The sequence below is a fragment of the Mercenaria mercenaria genome, chromosome 2 (assembly GCF_021730395.1).
Source record: "Mercenaria mercenaria strain notata chromosome 2, MADL_Memer_1, whole genome shotgun sequence".
NCBI lineage: Eukaryota > Metazoa > Mollusca > Bivalvia > Venerida > Veneridae > Mercenaria > Mercenaria mercenaria.
The window spans coordinates 86,935,000-86,952,512 of NC_069362.1; the positions used below are offsets into that span (position 1 = coordinate 86,935,000).

Genomic DNA, 17,513 nt, shown 5'->3' on the forward strand with positions numbered 1-17,513 from the left:
TTTGTCTTAGATTCAATCTGATTAAAGTATTTGATCTTCCTTAAGCATTGTGTTAATTGATGATTTTAATCAGATTGTCTTAGATTAGTAAACATTTTACTAAACAGATTCTCATGACAGGGTAAACTGTCAAACAAAGGGATTCATATCTAAAGTAAATGTGGGATAATGTGCAACCATACACTCTCAAAGTAACAAGCAAAGCAAGCCAAGTAGGAAAACTTTTATTTCAATCACATATTTCATGCAATACAATCTACTAGAAACTGAAATCTGAAAAGCTAAAAACAGAAGAAATATCGCATTATGCAAACCCGACATTTACTGCAAAAGTGGTTTAAAATAAAGTTCTGAAGCTGCACTTACTATTTTGCAAACACTCAACAAAATTTAAGCATTAATGGTAAGGTTTCATCAATATTTAAATCTAATATATATCATTCAAAATTAAATGTTTTAATGAACGAACTGTGATTAACATTTAACCTCAACCCATTTCAAGTGAAAAGTAAATGAGTTTGCTTGTGTTGTGTTAAATCAAAATTTTGCTCCAAGCAGGAAGTTCAATAAAAGATCAAACAGATGCTCTTTGTAACACATCAAGAAAATCCACTTTCTTTGTAAATGTTGAAAAAACTGCTTTTTTCCATAACAGAGTCATATACTAAAAAGTTTGAATGTAGCGAAAAGTGTGAGAACTGTATACATGTTGTACATCCTACATGCTTTCCTATCAAGCTAGGAAATGTTTCAAGCAAGGTCAAAGTCAAACCAGTATCTGGGTAGAACTATTACATATACACACAAGGTATAAAGGATAAAGTATTCTGACCAAAAACTACAGGAATATTTGATTTAATATACATAAAAATACTGTAATATTTATAAAAATCATTCACCCCTGTCCCTCTCCAAAAGGCAAATCTATGCCCAGTTGTCAAATTTAACATGACTGTGGATATATGGTTTTAAAATTCATACATATAAAAAACTAAAAATAAAAAAAGCTCAAGGCAACAAAAAGGGAAAAAAACAAGGTATACTTAAACATCACAAAACATTTGCATGATATCAAATACTGACCCTGGTTTGACCTTGCTTGACCATTTCCTGAGATATTTCCCACAATGCACAAGTCAGAATTTCCTGTATTGTGAAGTTGGTCATCCCAGATAGATCTGACCGTATTTAAGTATTTAGGCCACGTACCACCATCACCTAGCGACTGAAGAGCGAACGCTGTGCTGTACATATCTGAATGGACATTCTGTCCCACTGGTGAACTTTGACTAGTTTTCTGCAAATGAGTTGGCTTTGCGTCTATCTTAGGCTTAGGCGCTTGTCTTTTAACAGACTTTTTATGTTTAAGCCGCCCGTTTGGGTCAAATGTGATAATTGGGTTAGTACGTTTGTTAGTGACACTCGAACTTGGTGATTGGAATGCACTAGACTGGCTCAAGTCACCTCTTGCTGTTAGATAATGGTCCACACTGTCCCTTCTCTCCAACGTGTCTGCGTTCTCATACTCCTTATTGTGTACCGATGCCTCAGATATACTGGTTGACTCACTTGATGATGATACGGATTCCTGACTGGTTTTCCGACCAGGTATAAAACCTGTAGTTTTAGACTGTGTCCCTGAAGTGCTGGCTATGATGGCTGTTGACTGTGAACTAGATTGTTTTGGTGTTGCCATGGTAACAGCTTCTTTGGTGGCTACAATGCTATTACCTGGTTTCTGCATAAAGGCACCACTAGGCCTTCTTTTACGATCAGGGGCTTGATCTCTCTGAGTAGCTTGAAAGTCTGGAGCTATTCAAAACATTACAAGAGAAAATCATTTTGACTGGAGCATTCTGTAGTTTGAAGGAAATTGCATCAGCTGTACTTTAGTAAGAGGTTAATATATGGTGACGGTGTGCCTTCTGGCCACGATGGAACATTTAGTACCATAATGCCCCAAGGTAATTATTGTCCTAGATGTGTCATTAACATCAGAAGGAAACTAGAGCCATTTCTTGACCTTTTTACTATACACATTACTATTTGATGTCAATATGTCTTCAGAATGTGCTGAAGAACGGAAGTAGGCCAATAAAAAAGTATTGGCTCACTGTGCCAATATCACATGTGCAAGCTAAATGGTAGTTTTGTCATTTTAACATACATTTGTTACTATTAGCATAACTGATGGTCTGTATACACTCTTAAACTGTTTGTTTGTTTGTTTGTTTTGGGTTTAACGCCGTTTTTCAACAGTATTTCAGTCATGTAACGACAGGCACATAACCTAACCAGTGTTCCTGGGTTCTGTACCAGTACAAACCTGTTCTCCGCAAGTAACTGCCAACTTCCCCACATGAAACAGAGGTGGAGGACGAATGACTGCAGACACAATGTCCTTTATCAAATTGTCACGAAGAACATACGTCCCGCTCGGGGATCAAACTCATGACCCCGCTATCCGTAGACCAATGCTCTCCCTACTGAGCTAAGCGGGCGGGCACACTTGAACTGTATCCATAAAAACTTTCACAATGCAGTGGCAATGAATTATTACTACAAAACACTGCCTGCTATACAAGTACAGCATACTATCAAACAGTATCCTTATTTAAGCATCTCTAAAACTAGAGTAAGAATTTGCACTATAAAGCTGTAAATAATGAACTACTTTTTTTTATAAATGAAAAGCTTGTACCTTGTGATAAATTAATCTATTATATATGCTGTAGTAGTGGTTACATAAATACGTTTTCCTACAGATAAAATTCAAGCTGTTCTCTCACAAAAATGGGGCTATTTCTTAAAAAATAACAAGGTCTGACAGAATATGACTTGTTCCTCTACAAGTATACATTTCAGCTTGCACACTTTATGTTTGTTTGTTTTGGGTTTAACACCATTTTTTAACAGTATTTCAGTTATGTAATGGCGGGCAGTTAACCTAACCAGTGTTCCTGGATTCTGTACCAGTACAAACCTGTAGTCCGCAAGTAACTGCCAACTTCCGCACATGAATCAGAGGTGGAGGACAAATGATTTCAGACACAAAGTCTTTCATCAAATCGTCATGAAGAACATACGCCCCGCTCGGGGATCAAACTCATGACCTGCGATCCGTAGAATGGGATAAAGCTACAAAAAAGACATAAAAATCTGAAGAAAAATACCCACTTACCTTCAAGTGAATTGACGATACATCAACAGCTTACTGAAGCTGATAATTTCTAGCAATACTTTACAGCTTTATTTTAATCTGCTACATATTATAGGCCTAATGCCAATGTAGAATTTGTGGTGGTCTTTTGATAACTACAGTCTTTAATTTCTCTTAACACTGTCTATATTATCTGTATTGGCTAACTACTATTTACAGAAGATAAAAGACAAAGATGTATCTGTTACTACGTAAATGCTAATTTCTTAAAGAAGAGGGCCATCTTGCCGCTCACCTGAGAAACACACCATAACAGTGTAAACATGTTTTACCTAGTGATTTCATGGAAACAAATATTCTGACCAATTTTCATTAAGATTGGATCAAAAATGTGGTCTCTTAAGTGCAAACAAGTATTTTCTTCAACTTGACCTAGTGACCTAGTTTTTGAGCCAAGATGACCTACAATCGAACTTGACCTAGATTTGATCAAGGCAATCATTCTGACCAAATTTCATCAACCTCAATTGAAAAATACAGCCTCTATCGCATATATAACGTTTTTTCTTTGATCTGTCCTAGCGACCTAGTTTTTTACCCCAAATGACCCATATTCAAACTTGGACTTAATTTCATCAACGCTATAATTCTGACCAAATTTCATGAAGATCAATTGAAAAATACAGTCTCTATCGCATACATAAGGATTTTCTTTGATTTGACCTAGTGACCTAGTTTTTGACCACAGATGACCCATATTCTAATCTGACCTAGATTTCATCAAGGCAATCATTCTGACTAAATTTTATGAATATCGTGTGTAAAATGCAGCCCCTATTGTAAACACAAGGGTTTTTTTTTCTTCAAAATTTGACTGGGTGGCCTAGTTTTTTAACCTAGATGACCCATATTCATTCTCAACCTAAATTTCATCCAGCCAAACATTTTGATTAAATTTCATGAAGATCAGGTGTAAAATGCAGCCCCTATTGCATACAAAAGGTTTTTCTTTGATTTGACCTAGTTTTTGAACCCAGATCACCATACTCAAACTTTACCTAGATTTCATCAAGGCAATCATTCTGGCCAAAATTCATGAAGATCAATTGAAAAATACAGCTTCTATCGCATACACAAGGTTTTTCTTTGATTTGACCTAGTGACCTAGTTTTAGATCCCAGATGATCCATTTTCAAACTCAACCTAGATTTCATCAAGGTAATCATTCTGACCAAATTTCATGAAGATCAGCTAAAAAATACAGCCTCTATCGCATACACAAGGTTTTTCTTTGATTTGACCTAGTTTTTGATTCTAGAAGACCCAGTTTCAAATTCGGACTAGATTTCAACAAGGTTATCATTCTGACAAAATTTCATGAAGATCAGTTGAACAAGGCAGTCTGAAAGACAGCTAAATCCCCGCTACTGTTATGGGTAGTGAAAGGGTAAACCTTTGACCTTGAGCTGTGACCTTGACCTTGAATTGACATGACTGACTCATGAATTCTGCACATCATCTTGATGAAGTGATCATTTGATCAAAGTTTCATGAAAATCCTTCAAGGGGTTTAGGAGATACACAGCTCAAACCTTTGACCTTGAGTTGTGACCTTGACCTTGAGTTGTTATGGCTGACTCATGAGTTCTTGATGTGGTAATCATTTGACCCAAGTTTAATGAAAATCCTTCAAGGGGTTTAGGAGATACAGAGTGGACACAAAATGGAAGGCTCAAACCTTTGTGACCTTGACCTGGAGCCGGCATGGCTGACTCATAAGTTCTGCATATCCTCTTGATGAGGTGATCATTCGACCCAGGTTTCATATGAATCCTTCAAGGGGATTAGGAAATACAGAGCGGACACAAAATGGAAGGCTCAAACCTTTGACCCCAAGTTGTGACCTTGATCTTGAGCCAACATGGCTGACTCATGAGTTCTGCACATTGTCTTAATGAGGTGATCGTTTGACCCAAGTTTCATGAAAATCCTTCAAGGGGTTTAGGAGATACAGAGCGGACACAAAATGGAAGGCTCAAACCTGTAACCCTAAGTTAAGACCCTGACCTTGAGCTGGCATGGCTGACTCATGAGTTCTGCACATCCTCTTAATGAGGTGATCATTTGACCCAAGCTTTATAAATTTTCCTTCAAGGGGTTTAAGAGATACAGAGCAGACACAAAATGGAAGGCTAAAAGCTTTGACCTTGAGTTGTGACCTTGACCTTGAGCTGACATGGCTGACTCATGAGTTCTGCACATCATCTTGATCAGGTAATCATTTGACCCAAGTTTCATGAAAATCCTTCAAGGGGTTTAGGAGATATGGAGCGGACACGAAAGTGTTACGGACGGAATGACGGAAGGATGGACGGACAGAGACCATTCCTATAACCCCCCACCACTCGTGGCGGGGGATTAAAAATACAGCCTCTATCGCATACACAAGCTAAATGTTGACAGACGACAGACAGACAGCGGACATCCAGCGATCACAATAACTCACTGAGCTAAAAATTAAAATATTTCATCCAGGAGTTTCATTTCTCCAGGTTTAAAGCACCTAGAAGGCATTGGTTCAAATCCTGTAAGGAGTAAAATCTTAAAGCTCATCTGTAAGTGACTGACCTTAGGCAATATGCAAGAAAGAGTTATGGTTCTTGGCCTTCTTTCTCGCCTACTGATAAACAAATGTAGAAAGTTTCACAGTTAAGCTGTCATAGTGTTCAAGAAATGTTGACCTAAATAAAATATTTAACCAAGAAATTCCAATTTTCTATGTACAAAAAGGGCCTAACTTCTGACAAAATACAAGTGAAACGTTTTTAGCCTACTTACCCATATAATGATGATATACAAGTGTATAAAGTTTCAAAGCTGTAGGTTTTTTAGTTTTCGAGATAAACTGAACCTAAACAAAAACCTCAACACCAATAAGTAACAAAGGCACAACAATACCTTGTAGATTTAAAAAAAAATCAGACATTCAAGCTAACAATGCATGAATTTCAAAACATGATTAAATTAATATCTTTCTGTGATGGCTACATGGTATAGGTAGCCTTTACAAAGTACGGCTTAACTTACCAGACAGCTTCTAAGGTATATTTTTTCTTATAAAAGGTCTAGATTTGTGCTCACTATTTCACTCTGTCATAACATGTAGTTTATACATACCTCCAGGGAAGAACCAGTCTGCATGCTGGACTATCAATTCTGTAATTAAACTTAATATGCCAGTATTCATCATGTTGGGGCTGAAAAAAAAATCCCCAGAAAATTGATTTTATAAAAGTAGCAACATCACTTCATATACTAAATATATATAACTACAGTAAGAACGTTGCTACACAAGTAAAAATTCCATTTTAAGAAATTTTTGTTCTGGTGTCTTCATTACCAATATTTAAAGCGGTTCATCCTTCCAAGATACAACAAAAATTAATGCAAAAAATCTCTTTGAAATTATTACAATTTAATTTTCAAATAATTCTTGTAAACATTAAGACATAACAAATTAAAGATTAAGATTTTTTTTTTAATGTTAACTAAGATATTCTGAAAGTTTTATAGTAATCCATCAACAAACAAAGCGGAAATTAAAATTTTAAAAGAATCTGATGCCTATAATGGCTGAAATTTACAATGCAAAATACCTCTTCAAAATTGTTTTGTGATGATAAATTCAAAATTAATCAAAGTACATTGAAAATATGTAAGTTACCACCATGAATTCTTTAAATGAGCCGTGCCATGGGAAAACCAACATAGTGGGTTTGCGACCAGCATAGATCCAGACCAGCCTGCGCATCTGCGCAGTCTAGTCAGGATTCATGCTGTTCGCTAACAGTTTCTCTAATTGCAGTAGGCTTTAAAAGCGAACAGCATGGATCCTGACCAGACTGCGCGGATGCGCAGGCTGGTCTGGATCCATCCTGGTCGCAAACCCACTATGTTGGTTTTCTCATGGCACGGCTCAAATGTTTATAATATCAATTGTTTCATCTTATATCTAAAGAAAAATTAGATAAAAACCTTGTTTTGGAAAGGGTAGATCAAAAATTGAATTCAATATACATACTACTGTGGAATTAATAATATCTGTGGGGAACTGAATATTTTGTGCATTTCGTAGCTGAGTCAGTCTATGAAATATTATCCTAGAGAATAAGTAAAATTCTAATTCATTGTATCAAAAGTTGAAATTCACAAAAATTCCTATCACAATAATATTGCAGTTTAGAGCAAAATCAAGAAATTGCATGCCCATGAAATTAAATGACTTTATAGTACGTTGGGCAGTATAATAATATCAAAGACTTTTATACATCATAAATTAAGCTCAATCTTTATCAAACATACTCACAATTTTATGTACAACTGTAAGCTTTTACTTAAGTTAATTTGTTTAGTTTTAAGTCATAACTACATAATTTAAGACATGGCAACTTTCCACCTTTTAAGTGGCGGAAGAAGATACAGTCATACTAAATGTCCAAAGTAAAAGTAAGAGATTCTTTCTCCAGCTTAAAATGGAAAGGGAAGACCCAAATTCATTATTTCAAGCACAGAAGTATCCATGATAGAACCACAATCCTGCAAGCCAGCAGCATGGGTTTCTCACATAAAGAGTCAAACTCCAAGACAGCAAAAATGAAAAATGACCGGAACCATTCTAGCTGAAAATCCCTGGTTACTATGTCTCGCAAGTAAAACTGCCTTTTTCATCCTTAAAATAGAGTTTGTAACTCTGTTATGTAGAAGAATACATACCCACTATCTCCCTCTGACCAGATGAGATTAGGGCCTATCACAATAGCTATATTGCCTGGGGTCATCTTGTTGACCTCTGACTTCTCTGTCAACTTGGACAGAAATTTAATTAAGTACCTGTAACAAACAATAAACAAAAGTCTTGTTTTTGAAGTTCAATTAACTACTGATGAAACAAAGAAAGAAAAGGGGCAGACAGTTAAATGGTTATACGTATGATTGAATTCTGTAAGGGAAGACATACAAGAGTTGTCACAGGAAACAGCTTGTTCGACTATTTTGATGCTGGATAGTGTAATATCTCAGGAAGCTGGAGCTGTCACTGGAGTGTTTGATGACTCCAATGTGAATGACGATATTTTAAGTCTGAGACAAATGTATTCAGTAATAACAGAGATAGAGTGAAACTGTATCAAAACACTAACTAAGTATAAAAGGGACATAATTCATGGAATGTTTCTGTAAGTGTAATAAACCATATGTCATATCAAGAGGCTAATAATGTAGAATAACTAGTTCAGAAACAGATCCATTTGGTAATAACTTAAGATAGAGCAAAAGTGTATTGCAACTTTAACCTGAAATTCTAAATAAAAAAGGGACATAATTAATAAAAATCAGAAACAGTTATTGGTGGTGAAGTGGAAGAATTTTTTCAAGTTTGAAGCAAATTCATTCAGTAACTAGAGCTGCTTTTGAGAAAAGTACATGTCTCCTACAACTGCCTAATCATCTAAATAGTAAGTCAGTCTTTATTTACTGATACATAAAAAGGCTGATTTTGGGTAATTCAAGGGCCATAATTCCGAAGTGCCTGGGCAAATTTGGCTAGTTATCTAACTTGGCCGAGGACTTATTGGCAAACACATTTTGTTCAAGTTTGGTGAAGATAGAATGAGAAATGTTCGACTTAAAGTGGGACAAGAGTAAAAAGGCCGATTTTGGGTAATTTAAGGGCCATATTTCTGAAGTGCCTGGACCAATTTGGCTAGTTATCGAACATGGCCGAGGTCTTATGGTAAAACACATTTTGTTTATGTCTGGTGAAGATCAGATGAGAAATGTTCGACTTAGAGTGCGGACAAGTGTTAAAAGGCCAATTTTCAGTAATTCAAGGGCCATAATTCCGAAGTGCCTTGGCCGATTTGGCTAGTTATCGAACTTGGCCGAGGTCTTATGGTCAAACACATTTTGTTCAAGTTTGGTGAAGATCTGATGAGAAATGTTCTTAGTGCGGACAAGATTTGTGACACACACACACACACACAGACAGTCACACAGGAGTAAATCAGTATGTCTCCCACACCACTGTGTGGTGGGAGACATAATAACAAGATAGAACGAACACACATCAAAACCTTAACTAGAAATTTAAAGTGGGAAACTTCATGAAATACTGGTGAAAGAGTTATGGTCCTTGTGTCATATGATGTGGGTAATGATATGGAAAAAATTATTTAAGTTTAAATCAAATGATTTTTGCAATGATAGAAATATAGTGAAAATGCATCAAAATTAACTTAAAGTTCTAAGTAAAAAGGTGGCATGATTCATAATTAACTGGTGCTTGAATTATGGACCTTGTGTCATATGGCATGGATGTTTGTGGAAAAACCATTTCAAATTTGAATCAAATCTGTTTAGTAATAATAGCGATAGAGTTAAAGTGTGCCAAAACTTTAATCTGAAATTCTAGGTAAAAAGGGGGATAATCCATGAAAAGTTGGTGTGAGAGTTATTTCCCTTATGTCAAATGATGTGGATGATGATAACGAATATTTCAAGTATGAAGCAAATCCATCAAGTAATAATAGAGATAAAGTGAAAGTGCATCAAAACTTGAACCAAGTTGATGCAGACTCAGACGCCGAAGCCAGAGCGAGTAGGATAGCTCTCGGTATACTTTGTATAGTCGAGCTAAGATTACTGTAAAATGTTCAAAAACAATCAAATTTCTGACATCATCAAGTTTAAACTTTAGTTTGGGGCAAGTGATTCAAAGTCAGCGACTTTAACCACTGGGCTACAGAGGCCCTTGGATACTGAATAGAAACTACTTTCAGTCTCAGGATCACTGAGACACAGACCTTTCACCTACTGACTGCCAAAACTACTGACCACAAGCAATCATCCGATAAAGTTTCAAAACTATAGACTAGTGTTCTTTACTAGCAGTGAAGAAACGTTTTCAGTTACACTGTCACTAACACCTTGAGCTTTGACATAACTACCCCTGAAACAAGAGGACCATGATGGTCCTGAATTGCTCACCTGTCCCCACATGACCCAGTTTTAAAACGAGTATGATGTCGTTTTTTTCTATTATTTGACATTGTGACCTAGTTTTTGAGCTCATGTGACCCAGTGTTGAATCTGATCTAGATATCATCAAGATAAAAATTCTAACCAATTTTCATGAAGATCCACTGAAAAATATGGCCTCTAGAGAGGTCACAAGGCTTTTTTGTTATTTGACCTACTGACCTAGTTATTACAAACACGTGACCAAGTTTCGAACAAGACCTAGATATCATCAAGGTGAACATTCTGACTTACTTTCATGAAGATCCATTGAAAAGTATGGCCTCTAGAGAGGTCACAAGGTTTTTCTGTTTTTAGACCTATTGACCTAGTTTTTGACCGCAGTTGAACAAGTTTCGAACTTGACCTAGATATCATCAAGATAAAAATTCTGACCAATTTTCATACAGATCCCATGAAAACTATGGCCTCTAGAGAGGTCACAAGGTTTTTTTGTTATTTGACCTACTGACCTAGTTATTAACAGCATGTGACCCAGTTTCGAACTTGACCTAGATATCATCAAGGTGAACATTCTGACCAATTTTCATGAAGATCCATTCACAAGTATGGCCTCTAGAGAGGTTACAAGGTTTATTCATTATTTCACCTACTGACCTTCTTTTTGATCGCAGTTGACCCAGTTTCGAACTTGACCTAGATATCATCAAGATGAACATTCTGACCAATTTTCATACAGATCCCATGAAAAATATGGCCTCTAGAGAGGTCACAAGGTTTATTTATTATTTGACCTACTGACCTAGTTTTTGATGACACCTGACCCAGTTTTGAACTTGACCTAGATATCATCAAGATGAACATTCTGAATAACTTTCATGAAGATCCCATGAAAAATATGGCCTCTAGAGAGGTCACAAAGGTTTTTTTATTATTTGACCTACTGACCTACTTTTTGACCGCAGTTGACCCAGTTTCGAACTTGACCTAGATATATTCAAGATGAACATTCTGACCAACTTTCATACAGATCCCATGAAAAATATGGCCTCTAGAGAGGTCACAAGGTTTTTTTATTATATGACCTACTGACCTAGTTTTTGATCGCAGTTGACCCAGTTTCGAACTTGACCTAGATATCATCAAGATAAACATTCTGACCAACTTTCATAAAGATCCCATCAAAAATGTGACCTCTAGAGTGGTCACAAGCAAAAGTTTACGCACGCACGGACGGACAACGGACGACGGACGCTGCGTGATCACAAAAGCTCACATTGTCACTTTGTGACATTTGAGCTAACAAAAGGGGTCATGTACGGTCTATTGGAGTTCATCCTGTGATGACTGACAACTGTAGTTCATAGCATACTTCAGTTATTGAGCTGAAATTGTTTTACATCTTGAGGTCACTATTATCTTGACCTTTAACCTAATGACCCCTTAAACAATAAAGATCATCTACTGACCACAGGTAATCATCCTATTAAGTTTTGTGACTGTATGCTAAAGCACTCTTGTTACTGAGAAGAAACTGTTTTAAGTCTCAAGGACACTGTGACCTTTGATGTACTGACACGTCATCTACTAACCACAAGTAATCTTATTTGTTTGACTGTTGCGAGACCAAGTATTCTTTAATTATTGAATGGAAATTAAATGGTCTACCAACTAACAATGAGCACAATCTGACTGAAGTACTTGATCTTCTAAACGAAGATCTGAGAACGACCCATTCACATACGTCTTCTGTATATTTTGGATTTCCAGCATTGCTATTTTTATTTTAACCAATGAGACGACTTGTTAGAATGTCAAAGAGTAAGAAAAATGTGCAGTTATTCCAGGGCTCGAACTCGGGACCCCTCGATTGCTAAGCAAGTGGCCAACCGACTGAGCTAACCGGCTATCTGACATATTCCGACATAAGAATTGTAAATATCAAAAGACAAGGCTACAGGTAATTTGCTAAATTTTGTAAGTTAAGCTCTGATTGGCTAGCGAAAGGGTCGTCAGAACGAGGCTATGAATAGGTCGTTCTCAGATCCTATGCGTAGCGTAATAGGAGATGTACTTTAGTCAGATTGCAATGAGCAAAACAATACACCCACTCTTCCTCAAAGTGTGGGTGAGGGTAGAATGACTGCATAACAATTCAACTAGATGAATATAACAAACAGCAATTTAAGTTCTATTTATAGGTCAATGTATAAATACACTGAAATAAAATTGAAATTCTCCTATTTATGGCTTACATACTGATCAAATACAAGGCAGTCTGAAAGACAGCAATATCCCCCGCCGCTGTTATGGATAGTGAAAGGGTTGATGGTATTGGGTGGAAGTATCAACACTGTTAATCATATTTTATAGTCCATGTACATCAATATCAATGAATTTGAAAATTCTTCAAGGGGTTTAGGAGATACAAAGCAGACACAAAATGGAAGGCTTAAACTTTTGACCTTGAGTTGTGACCTTGACCTTGAGCCAACATAGCTGACTCATGAGTTCTGCACATTGTCTTGATGAGGGGATCAACTGACCTAAGTATCATGAAAATCCTTCAAGGGGTTTAGTAGATACAAAGTTCAAACCTTTGACCTTGAGTTGTGACCTTGACCTTGAGCCGACATGACTGACACATGTTCTGCATATCGTCTTGATGAAGTGATCATTTGACCCAAGAATCATGAAAATCCTTCAAGGGGTTTAGGAGATACAGAGCGGACACAAAATGGAAGGCTCAAACATTTGACCTTAAGTTGTGACCTTGACCTTGAGCAGACATGGCTGAATCATGAGTGCTGCACATCGTCTTGATGAGATGATCATTTGATCCAAATATCATAAAAATCCTTCAAGCGGTTTAGGAGATACAGAGCGGACACAAAATGGAAGGCTCAAACCTTTGACCCCGAGTTGTGACCTTAACCTTATGTTGACATGGCTGACTCATGAGTTCTGCACATCATCTTCATGAGATGATCATTTGACCCAAGTTTCATGAAAATCCTTCAAGGGGTTTAGGAGATACAGAGCGGACACAAAATGTTACTGACAGATGGAAGGACGGACGGAGACCATTCCTATAACCCCCCACCACTTGCGGCGGGGTATTAATAAACTCTTCCATGGTGATGATATTCCAAACTGTATAAACATTGATATTAAAACATGGCAAGGACAACTTACCTAAAATTATCATAATTTGGTTTTGGTAATCTATCTACAACACACCACAATGCTTGCAACCTCTGGTCTGCTGGCCTGAAACAAACAAATGCAACTTTATTTTTTGGGACAAATTTATAAGTGATTCTTAGGGTCACCATAGTAAGTCAGTATATCATGAAATGAATTATTCAGACCTTTACTAACATTGATCTGTAACTTTTAAGTTTAACAAATTCACAAAGGGAGATTTTCAAAAATGGATAAAACCCAAACACTAGTATTTAACATTTGAAAACGTAAATAGGCACCAATGTTTTTTTTTTAATCTAAACTACTGTACAACTGCAGTACTATGAAGACTATAGCCCTTCTTTTATAGTGTACTCATTATTTTACATTGTGGATTTTGTCCCCTGAATCACACCTTTGGAAACCAGAACTCCTGACAAAAATTACCAAAGACTTGATCAACAGACTGTGGTATCTATCTCTTCATTAATACGCACTTGACACAGTTTAGTTCTCCTTTCAACACACAACATGTATCTATTACTTTAATACATTCATCTCACAGTTAAACAAGGAAGTGAACAAAGTGCAATAATTATTAACATCAAAAAGATTGTAAGTGAAACTCCAAGTTCATACGGTGAATCAGTTTCCCACGACCATTGTTATAAGACACTGCTCAGTAATTTCTGTTCACTGTTTGGATATTACGATGAGCTATCTAAAATTAGTAAGTGATTTACCCAACAGTACTTACAAAGAATGGTAGAACTTAATTAATCAATAGTTATGTTTTGATAAAAGAACTTGAAAGGTGGAAAAATTGGTTTCCAACCCAAAAGGTGAACTTGACACAAGACTTTGCTTTACATCTAAATTTTTTTAATATGAAGTAAGATATCAATGTCTAATGATAAACATCACAATGTATAAACTTATAAAACTAAGTTTAAAATCCTACTATACACCATGCCTACTTTCTAAAAAGTAAAGGTCTGGCATAGTGGTTTTAAAGTAGAGGCATTTCATCTGTGAATACAGAATATCTTTTGGCAGAGAACAAGTTCCTACACATCATCAGGTAACAGATAAGATTTACTAAAAGCATCAATAGGGAACAGGCTATTTCTTACAGAAAACAGGGAACATGTTACATTACTGAAAGAATCATCAGGAAACAGGCTACATTTACTGCAAGTATTATAAGGGAACAGGTTACACTTTCTTAAAGTATCATCAGGGAACAGGTTACATTTACTGAAAATATCAACAGGGAACAAATTATATTTACTGAAAGTATCATCAGGGGACAGGTTACATTTACTGGAAGTATCATCAGGGGACAGGTTACATTTACTGGAAGTATCATCAGGGAACAGGTTACATTAACTGGAAGTATCAACAGGGAACACATTATATTTACTGAAAGAATCATCAGGGGACAGGTTACATTTACTGGAAGTATCATCAGGGGACAGGTTGCATTAACTGGAAGTATCATCAGGAGACAGGTTACATTTACTGGAAGTATCAACAGGGAACAGGTTACATTAACTGGAAGTATCAACAGGGAACACACTATATTTACTGAAAGTATCATCAGGGAACAGGTTACATTAACTGGAAGTATCAACAGGGAACACATTATATTTACTGGAAGTATCATCAGGGGACAGGTTACATTTACTGAAAGTATCATCAGGGGACAGGTTACATTTTCTGAAAATATCAACAGGGAACACATTATATTTACTGAAAGTATCATCAGGGGACAGGTTACATTTACTGGAAGTATCATCAGAGGACAGGTTACATTTACTGAAAATATCAACAGGAAACACATTATATTTACTGAAAGTATCATCAGGGGACAGGTTACATTTACTGGAAGTATCATCAGGGGACAGGTCACATTAACTGGAAGTATCAGCAGGGAACACATTATATTTACTGGAAGTATCATCAGGGGACAGGTTACATTTACTGAAAGTATCATCAGGGGACAGGTTACATTTACTGAAAGTATCATTAGGGAACAGGTTACATTAACTGGAAGTATCAACAGGGAACACATTATATTTACTGAAAGTATCATCAGGGGACAAGTTACATTTACTGGAAGTATCATCAGGGAACAGGTTACATTAACTGGAAGTATCACCAGGAAACAGGTTACATTAACTGAAAGTATCATCTGGGGACAGGTTACATTTACTGAAAGTATCATCAGGGAACACATTATATTAACTGAAAGTATCATCAGGGAACAGGTTACATTTACTGAAAGTATCATCAGGGAACAGGTTACATTTACTAAAAGTACCATCAGGGAACAGGATACATTTACTGAAATTATCATCAGGGAACAGGTTACATTTACTGAATTGTTATCAGGGGACAAGTCACATATACTGAAAGTATCATAAGGGGACAGGTTACATTTACTGAAGGTATCATCAGAGGACAGGTAATATTTACTGAAAGTATCATCAGGGAACAGGTAACATTTACTGAAAGTATCACCAGGGGACAGGTAACATTTACTGAAAGTATCATCAGGGAAAAGGTTATATTTACTGAATGTATCATCTGGGAACAAGTTACATTTACTGAAAGTATCATAAGGGAATAGGTTACATTTACTGGAAGTATCAGCAGGGAACATGATACATTTACTGTAAGTATCATCTGGGGACAGGTAACATTTACTAAAAATATCATCAGGGAACAGGTTACATTTACTGGAAGTATCATCAGGGAACATATTACATTTACTGGAAGTATCGTCAGAAAACAGGATACATTTACTAAAAGTATCATCAGGGAACAGGTTACACTTACTGAATATATTATCAGGGGACAAGTCACATAAACTGGAAGTATCATAAGGGGACAGGTTAAAATTACTGGAAGTATCATCAGGTAACATATTAAGGAGACAGGTTACATTTACTGAAAGTATCATGAGGGAACAGTTCACATTTACTGAAAGTATTATCAGGGGACAGGTTACATTTACTGAAAGTATCATCGGGGGACAGGTTAAAGTTACTGAAAGTATCATGAGGGAACAGATCACATTTACAGAAAGTATCATCAGGGGACAGGTTACATTTACTGAAAGTATCATCTGGGAACAGGTTACATTTACTGAAAGTATCATTAGAAAACAAGTTACTTTTACTGAAGGTATCAACAGGGAACAGGTTACATTTACTGAATCATCAGGGAACAGGTTTCATTAACTAAATGTAACTTCAGGGAACAGTTTTCATTTACTGAAAGTATCATCAGGGAATTGGTTACATTTACTGAAAGTAAGAAGCCCCAAAGAAAGCATATTATAGGTTGCGTGTCTTGCAGCAGTACTGCCATTAACTGGCAATATTAACATCTATTACACAACTAAATGTATATCACTTGGATTCTCCTGATGTTTCCATTTACATTTGACTAAATTAATGAGCCATGTATGTCAAGTGAGGTTGGGCAATCCCGTAAAACCATCAACTTCCCTGAAACATCCATGAAATAAGAGAAAGCTATTAACAAACTTCTGAGTATGACACGGCAATGGCAAATTTTAACAAAATGAGGAGAAATTCACTTACTGTTGAGCAGCAGCCATGAAATCAGGGAATAGTTTAAATGTCAGTAGAGGTTCTGGAAGTTCTCTCAAGTACTGTTTACATGCTCCTGATGTAAAAATAAAGTTTCAAAGTATATCAAATATTTTCAAAGTCCATTCATATATATATATATTAAAGATAATGAATGGACAACAAATTCTGTAGTATCTTTAACAAATAAAATTTTACCTGGTTTATGTCCAAACAATGCATGTATTTTTAGTATTGAAGAAAAAATGGTAAAACTAAAAAAGTAGTTTTAAGGTATCAAAACTCTAAAAAGATGAGTCAGTGCACGTACCTGCAACAGTATGAGGATCTAGTTCTCCACTGTCTTCAAATATTATACCAGCATCAAATGATGCCTGAAAATTTGAAGAAAAAATCTAAACTCTAATTTACTTGACCAGCATAATTGAGCCGTGCCATGGGAAAACCAACATAGTGGGTATGCGACCAACATGGATCCAGACCAGCCTGCGCATCCGCGCAGTCTGGTCAGG

At 36.3% G+C, this 17,513-nt stretch overlaps 1 protein-coding gene across 7 annotated transcripts in view; it reads right to left on the reverse strand.

Moving 5' to 3' along the window:
• LOC123562338 (rho GTPase-activating protein 44-like) overlaps positions 1–17,513 on the reverse strand; it is a 76,499-nt gene that overhangs the window by 19,589 nt on the left and 39,397 nt on the right. For 4 of the 7 annotated variants that reach the window (XM_053537143.1, XM_053537144.1, XM_053537147.1 and 1 more), the window contains 6 exons: positions 17,312–17,375; positions 16,993–17,077; positions 13,391–13,465; positions 7,934–8,050; positions 6,338–6,417; positions 1,084–1,812 (listed from right to left, as the gene is read on the reverse strand). In XM_053537143.1, the coding sequence (XP_053393118.1) occupies positions 1,084–1,812; positions 6,338–6,417; positions 7,934–8,050; positions 13,391–13,465; positions 16,993–17,077; positions 17,312–17,375 (1,150 nt within the window). The remainder of the gene's footprint in view (positions 1–1,083; positions 1,813–6,337; positions 6,418–7,933; positions 8,051–13,390; positions 13,466–16,992; positions 17,078–17,311; positions 17,376–17,513) is intronic. The other 3 variants (XM_053537148.1, XM_053537145.1, XM_053537149.1) reach the window with 3 other exon arrangements.